This window comes from Gastrolobium bilobum, unplaced genomic scaffold, assembly GCF_033153095.1.
Source record: "Gastrolobium bilobum isolate Gb01-03AN ecotype WA unplaced genomic scaffold, APGP_CSIRO_Gbil_v1 utg64434, whole genome shotgun sequence".
Taxonomy (NCBI): domain Eukaryota; kingdom Viridiplantae; phylum Streptophyta; class Magnoliopsida; order Fabales; family Fabaceae; genus Gastrolobium; species Gastrolobium bilobum.
In genome coordinates this window covers 190,135-198,415 of record NW_026896291.1, presented here as the reverse complement: position 1 = coordinate 198,415, position 8,281 = coordinate 190,135, and the positions used below count along the sequence as shown (strand labels likewise).

Below are 8,281 nucleotides of genomic sequence, written 5' to 3'. Positions count from 1 at the left end.
TAAAGAACCTAAAGTTCATAATAAAATTTCGTTTATAATTTTTTGCAATTGATCTTGAAAATCTTGGGGTTTTTTCTTTACGTGATGATAGTTTTCTAACCATATATCATATGTATGTTTTCATTGAGTATTCTGAAAAAAATTCAAATTCAAATTTCTGGATTTTATTACATGAAAATTTAAAAAATTTCTCAAATTATTTTCAATCAATACATTGAAACCTTGGGCTTTTGAAAAAATAAGTTTTTAGTCATTTATTGACACAAAATTTGTTTGAAATTATTTCCTGTCGCGAAAGAATTTCGTTCATGAATGAACTATTATGAAATATAGGATTCATATTATGAAAGTTTCAATATTTCTTTAAACATAAAAATATTTCTGCAGTTAATGCATATAAGTTGTCTGCATTTACTTCTAAAACGACGTCGTTTTGAGATTGAAAGATTAGAAAATTATAATTATAAAGACTATAATAACCCTGAATTAAATTAAAATTATAAAAACACCATGATTTTCGCCTGAAAACGATGTCGTATTGGGTTTACTGCAGATAACTTATCTGCAGTAACCGCAGAAAAAATGAACACTCCTTTAAATTGATCTTGTTTTATTGATGTGAAACAAAAATTGATTTGAGCGTTTTCGTTCCCATGTTGTTTTCCCACTGTTTTATGTTGTTTTTAATACAAAAATCATACCATTTTGTGTCAAGAAAAATCGCGACCCATAACTTGAAAAATTATTTTTTAAACTTCTAAAAGCTCTAAAAAATATACTATTTTTGAGATGGATTATATTAGAATATTGTTGGTTTGTTATTTCTGGGTTGTTTTGTGATAAAAATCGCACAAGAATATGCTGTTTTTGAGCTTGAACAAAGCTCCCATGGTGAAACTCGATTTTGAGCGGGTCAACTCGTCACAGGAAGAAGAAGACATTATAATAGAGAAATCTCAAAAAATCCTAGGGTTAGGGTGAGATTGTGAGAGAGACGTCCTATTTATATTTCTCACTAAAAAGTCTCACGAGATCCCACCAATAGACAATCCATTAAAATCGTTAGATTTTTGAATACCACAAGATTATTTTTTCTTTGTTTAAAATCTCGATTGAATGCATACGGTTTTGACGGACTCTAAAATAATCTTTTAAAATCATAATCGAATACCACAATACTCTTTTTCAATCTTTTAAGTTTTAAAATCCTAATTGAATACCAATGTATTTTTTTATCTAAAAATAATCCATTAATTTTTTTTGAAATCTCAATCTAATACCAGTGTTTTAAAACCCTGCCCCGCCCCCCGGGTTGACCCGGGTCAACCCTGACCCCTCCCTTATGAGGGTTGGGGTCACAAGTTGGACCCTATATGCACATCGACCCCTCCGACCCCCAAAACCCGGTCGGGTTTCAGTGACTCCCGGGTCAAAGGGGTCAAAGGGGGTCACTGCATGTTTTTTTTTTTTTAGAAAAAATTCCAAGAAATAACGTCGTTTTATTAAAATAAAATAAAATAAAAATGCTTGCAAACCTAAATCTAATCATTCTCTTCTCTCCAAGCGACGTAGATTTCTTCAATCTTCACCTCAATGCCGTGAATCTTCTAAAAAAGGAAAGAATTTTACCCGTTCAAATGAAATCCTTATAGTCGTTGATGGAAAACAAAAACTCATTCTTACTTCTTTGAAATTTTCCTTTGTCAGTGACCTTAAAAGAGGCAGAACCGAGTCAACATAGTGACCCTATTAGTATCAGGGGAAGCTCGTGGCGGGAGACCACCACCAATGAGCCAAGTTACTCCAAGTACACCAAGTGAGTCCAACACCACGTCTCAACCCAAAACCTTAAGGAATTGAGTTCATGGGTCCTTCCACTTATATACTCTTCACTTAGTCAATTACCAACTAATGTGAGACTCTTCACACTTGAATACTCCAACAATCTCCCCCTCAACTGAGTACTCCTGTCCCAAGTACTCAACCCGCCTCCTAGCCAATCACATGGCTAGCTCGAGCACAACCCGGCTCTGATACCACTATCAGGCGGGTCCAGGGGGAAGCCCGTGGCGGGAGACCACCACCAATGACCCAAGTTACTCCAAGTACACCAAGTGAGTCCGACACCACGTCTCAACCCAAAACCTTAAGGCATTGGGTTCATGGGTCCTTCCACTTATATACTCTTCACTTAGTCCATTACCAACCAATGTGGGACTCATCACACTTGAATACTCCAACAATTAGAATACGAGTTTTGTACTTTGGTGTTTTGATACTTTAATTAGGTTGTGTAATATTGACTTGTGGTTGTAATTGGTGAATTGTGTTAAGCATATTTCGGATCTTTGATGATTGGTGGTTTAGTTTTTAATATTTTCATATAGGATATATATATTTATAAATTTTTAATATATAAAACTGGGTCAGCGTAGTGACCCTTTGACCCCCGGTTGAACCCGTGACTCCGTGTCCCCTGACCTCGACCGGGTCGATTGCCGAATCGAATTTTTAAACACTCTCTAATACACTCCCTTAGTATCCCTCTTACAAAAATTACTAAAACAATTACAAATAACAAAAAAAAAGAAAAAACAAACCGCCAAACTTGAAAGTTGAATCTCAAACATCATGCACTGGGAACTAAACTATCCCCTATAAATACAGCTAGTTGTTCTGTTGTCCCTCTTTTATCTTTGTTGCAAAACCTAAATTTTGCGTGGTCTCCATATTCATTCGCTCGTTCCTTCACTCTCGAATCATGTAAGTTCGATGAAACGAGTACTCGCAACAACCCTAATTTTTCACATTACACTCTCCATCTCATCTCTCACAACTATAATTTATTCGTTTACTAGTTTTTACTTTTTAATTAATTTAGAAAAATTGGGATTTTTCAAGTGCTTAATTTAATGATTGTGTTTACCATCCAATTGGTGGTATTGTTATTTGAACCGAGTGAATTTTGCAGAAAATATACGTGCGATGGCTGGGGAAGATTATGATGGACATGATGAGGGATATGTGCCTGAGGACCCCAATTTTCCACAAAATCATTGTGATGAACATGATGTGGGAACTGTGATTGATGACTCTGGATTTCCTCAACTGCTACCTGATGAACATGGTGGTATCAATTTGGGTGAGGATGTCAATCCTCCTGAAATTCGTTTTGATGGACATGAACATGATGATGGGGGTTTCCCTGGAAACACTGATTATCCACAGCAAGAACATATTGAGGAACATTATGGTACAGGAGATGTGACAGAGAACTTCGATCATCTGCAAGAACAGGGATCCGAGATTGATTCCAAAGGAAACGAGATACAAAGGTGGCCCGGGTGGCCTGGAGAGAATGTGTTCAGGATGTTGGTTATGGTGCAAAAGGTTGGCAGCATTATTGGCCGAAAGGGAGAGTTTATTAAGAAAATCACGGAAGAGACTAAGGCACGAATTAAAATTCTTGATGGTCCACCTGGAACCTCAGAAAGAGCAGTGAGTTTACTTTTCAATTTCCCTGTTGTTATTTTATGCAGTGAGGGATAGTGTTGGCTGTATCACTGTCTGTTTGAAGTTTGTCATGTTCATGTAGTATATTGTTCTCCTTGGCCCTTTTAACACAATTGGTTTATTTTAATTCTCATCATGGTTTCATAGAACTATTAGAGCTATATCTTTTGGAAAGTAACTAGTGATTACATATGGAAAACTTCTACTTGATCAAACAAACTTCTTATATTATTAATTTGAAATTAGAAATTAACAATTTATCCATGATAAAACTTGTAACAGATTTATGAACACTTTATGGAAGAATTTATTTAAATAAAATACATTTTCCAAGGAAGTGAAACTATAAAAATATTCAGAATTGTTAGAGAATAATATAAACCATTAAAAATACCCTCACTCAACACCTTAAGGTTTTGGATTGAAGTGGTTCTTTACATGGTATCAGAGCTTAAGTGATCACAAGGTCACGAGTTCAATCCTTACCGCCCCCACTTTCGAGTGGAATTAAAATAAGCACAAGGTAAAACCAAAAACATTGGGCTTATGCACTAGCCACACTTCAAGCTCCAAGGGCTCTTGTGTGAGGGGGTGTGTTAGAGAATAAATATAAATCATTAAAAATACCCTCACTCAACACCTTAAGGTTTTGGGTTGAAGTGGTTCTTTACAAGAATCAAGCAAAACACAAGAAATAATAAATTTTCTAACGGGTTAAATATATAGGAAAAAGATATCTTTTGTCCCGATAACCGAATGGATATGTGCAGGTTATCAGCAAATATGAATTACCAAAGTGGCTTCAAACTGAAGAGCCAAAGTTCCAGTTGCAGGGAAACAGCAATGAGTATGTACAAGTGCTGAAAGGTTGTTTTTGTGTTAACAATCCGAAATAGTTTGTGCAGACTTTGGTTGCAAGAAGCTTTCACCGTACCTGGTAACTTCAGAACTTGGTCGATTGGTGCCTTGCCACACTCCCTGAAACTATTTCCTTGGAAACACTCTTAAACTAAATAGAATGATAAAAACGAAAAAAAGGCAGCATAAACTGTCCGATGAAATCAGGAAGCCATGTCAGTAAAATCTATAAATTTGAAATTTGTTTTGGTCCATTTAATTAGTTGGGTGTCACATGGTTTGTATTATTAAATTTCTCCCAAAATTTAGAATATTTAATTAATGATTATTTACATCTCTTAGAAGAAGTTTGTCATTGTAAAAGTAATTGCTAATTCATTGAACAAGAGACTCACAGGGTTCAAATGTTTTTGTTTGCTACTTGCTAGTACCACAATAATAATGAACAAGTATGTGTTTTGAACATTGAGATGAATCAATTAATGGGTCAAATAGATTACATTAGTATGCTTGAAAATTTGAAAATTCACTGTTTTTGGTATTTTTGAGATCCCATCATTTTGTACTAGTGTTTCTGAATTATCTTTCTTCCTTTGGTGCTTTTAAAAGGTAATGGTTTCTGCAAAAGAAGAGCCAGATCGTCTCATACCACCTGCTGTTGATGGTTTGCTAAGGGTTCATAAACAAGTTATCAATGTAGATGCAGATAGCACATATGGTGCTGGATGCTCAGTTGTCACCAGGCTTCTAGTGGCAGATACTCAAGCAGGAAGCTTGATTGGGAAACAGGGCTCCACAATAAAATCCATTCAAGATGCCTCTGGTTGCACTATACGTGTTCTTGGATCAGGTTTGCTCACTTCTGTTTGTAAATTGCATCTGGATATGTTGCTTTGCTTGTGTTGGCAATCAATTATCTATACATTTTGCTTTTCATTATCCTTTCTGTAGAGGTCTTTTATTTGGGTCGACTTAGGCATATTCTACCAATTTGTATTCAATCTTTGTTATTGCATATGTTGTCATTAGATCAACCCCTCCCAGTTGCACTAGGTTTATACTGCTAGTAGAGTTTGTTACTGTCAAACACTGCACTCATTTATTAGCTTTTACTTCATGAACAAATATACAAGAAACACGATTTAACCAAATTTGAATGAAAACTATTAGATTGTTTGTAGAACTTTGTGATTACTAAATTTTATTGTACCTGAATTATGTATTATATCTGTTAAAAACAGAAAACCTGCCAGTTTTTGCTCTGCCAGATGATAGTATTGTTGAAATACAAGGGGAATCTGCTGGAGTTCACAAGGCAGTTGAACTTATTGCTATTCATTTACGTAAGTTCTTGGTTGACCGCAGCATAGTTGGAGTATTTGAAACGCGGGTAAGTGATTTTTTATTTATTTTCTTAATTCTTTCCTCAAAGCTAAAAGATGTAAAATGTAAATTACCAGTCTCCTGGCTTTTGCATCCATATTGTTTGTGTATGGAAAAGTTTTAGTGTGTTCTTTTTTGTTGTTTTCAAGTTACATATGCACCATCTTTGCTCATAATTCAGTGCCTGTAATAGATTTTTTTTCTTAATCCTTCGAAACTTCAGATGCAGAGGCCAGATGTTCGAGTTAACCAGAATGCGCCACCACACCAAACTTGGGGTCCTCCTCCTCAAGGGTTTCCAGCTCCTGGTGGTGGACCTTCTTTTGCACCCAATCATCAATACATGCCGCCTTCACATCACTATGATAATTATTACCCAACTGCTGACCTGCCTTCCATGGACAAGCACCTTCATCAGGGTCCACCACCTGCCTATGCAAGGGATGCTTCTATGGGAATTCATTCGTCAAGCACGCAACCACAACAATCGGCCGTGACTAAGGTGTTTTGCTTTGCCTAACATGAGAATGCTCGAAGAGATTGTCATTCACTTTTAATGCATTTTGTTTTATTGTGATTTCATGTAATTTCCTTTGTACTGTGTAGGTCACGCAGCACATGCAAATTCCTCTTTCATATGCAGATGCTGTTATTGGAGCATCAGGCACAAATATCAGCTACATACGTCGTGCTAGTGGAGCAAGTATTACAATTCAGGAGACAAGGGGTGTGCCAGGGGAGATGACTGTCGAGATAAGTGGGACGACTACACAAATACAGGCAGCCCAACAGCTGGTTCAGGTATTTGATTTTAAAGGTTAATTTTGTATTCTTCTTGTTACCTGTATTGTTGTTGGCGAAGTGCCAAAGTTTATGGGGAACTGCCTGAATTATATTGATTTACATGGAGATTTTAATCCTGTGGCAAACAAACTACATCCTAAAATTGGTGTCCCCATTCCCCAATTCTCTGGTGCTGGTAATGACTATGATTGCTGGTTCATCTACTTCGGACACCAACACTAGCACAGCTATAATCCATGCTCTTGCTATTCAAACTCATCTTTAGTTATGAATACTTTTCTTTGCTCTTCAGATCAAAGACAATAAATTGATGAATTTTGGTAAGGAAAAGATGATCAATTGGTATCTGTTTGTTCAAACAATTTTGATTACTTGTAGGCTGTAGCAACGCTATTACAGAGTGGCTTAAAATGAGCATTTGTGATTCATTTCTGTAAATCCATGAATACTATTGATTTCATTGGACATAATTCTAGCTCTAAAACTGATTACTTCGTACAAATCCTGAAGTCATTCATTCTCCAATCTTTTCCTTTTTCTTTTTTGTTAAAGAAGTTTAGATTAGGGGAAGGAGCACACTTCCTTGCAAGGCCAGGAAAGGCCACTTACCTCAATAAGGGTTTTAATGTGGGATTACATATTGCCTACCAAAGAGTGAAACTTGAGGATTGAACCCAAGCCATGGCTAGGTTGGGCAGAAAGTTCAACCAGATGTACCAACCCTCATTGGCAGTCCAATTTTTTAATATATATGCGTGTCTTCCTACTCATGTATTCCATTACAATTATGCTGTTGTAAAAGATTGCAATTGTCATTGTCATGCGAGTTCTTGCTATATTTTTTAGTTTCCTTTTTTTTAATATTGACAAATAACATAGAATCAGTGAAAGCATATCTCAGGAAGTTACAGAGTGATATGGGAAGTAGCAGTTGCTGGAAACGTGCTTTTTGTTGGTTTAGTTTATGGGTTTTGCATTTGTCATGTTGCATTTGCACATACATCGATATTTGTGCTTCATTTTTTTTCCTTTTCTTTTTATTTTAAACATGGTAGACTCCACATTTATTGTCTCTATAGCAAGACAAGAGAATTGTCCTACAACATGATTCTTGTTTTTCCCTTAGTTTATTTATCTGAATTGACCCACAATCTATTTGATGCAGAATTTTATGGCTGAAGCTGCAAATGCGCAACAGGATCATATGGGGGGATCAGGTTACAATGCCTATCCAACTAATGCTCCTCTTTATACATCTCCACCCTCTAGCGCTGATGGTCATATAGGCTATGCGCCTTCTGCAGATTATGGCCCTTTATATGGTACCAATTACGGCTACTAAGTAACTTACAATCAATTTTGGCTGAAGAGCCTTGTGTAAACTTTAAATTCAGTTCTAGTTCTCGGGGGTATATATTTTGGGTATATGCTGTATTAGGATTTTTTTTATCCCGGCGACTGGGGTTGTCATATTGATGGTCCTGTTTATGTTTTCGCTTGGACATTCATATATTATTAAACTTGGATTTGTTCGTGAATGGTATCATTACCGTGTTACATCCACTTTTCCTTTGACAATCTGGCTAGGTTATGGGCGCTTGAATTTGAATTAATCCGTGTGTCAAATTCATCCTTTGATCCAAAATCAGGTTGAACAGTTCAACACTCCCCCTATATTAGGAAAAATATCTTCCTTATTCCCGGAATAATGAAGACTTAGTAG

The 8,281-nt window shown here is 36.3% G+C and overlaps 1 protein-coding gene across 2 annotated transcripts; it reads left to right on the top strand.

Moving 5' to 3' along the window:
* Positions 1–2,701: 2,701 nt before the first annotated feature.
* LOC133298697 (flowering locus K homology domain-like) lies at positions 2,702–8,075 on the top strand. Of its 2 annotated transcripts, XM_061498026.1 has the most exons (7): positions 2,702–2,763; positions 2,972–3,498; positions 4,981–5,221; positions 5,613–5,761; positions 5,978–6,256; positions 6,361–6,555; positions 7,724–8,075. In XM_061498026.1, the coding sequence occupies exons 2-7, from the start codon at positions 2,986–2,988 to the stop codon at positions 7,898–7,900; spliced, it is 1,554 nt and encodes a 517-aa protein (XP_061354010.1). In that variant the 5' UTR covers positions 2,702–2,763; positions 2,972–2,985; the 3' UTR covers positions 7,901–8,075. The 2 variants fall into 2 exon arrangements, with proteins under 2 accessions (XP_061354010.1, XP_061354009.1); XM_061498025.1 differs by lacking the exon at positions 2,702–2,763 and having other exon boundaries at positions 2,778–3,498.
* The last annotated feature ends 206 nt before the right edge of the window (positions 8,076–8,281 follow it).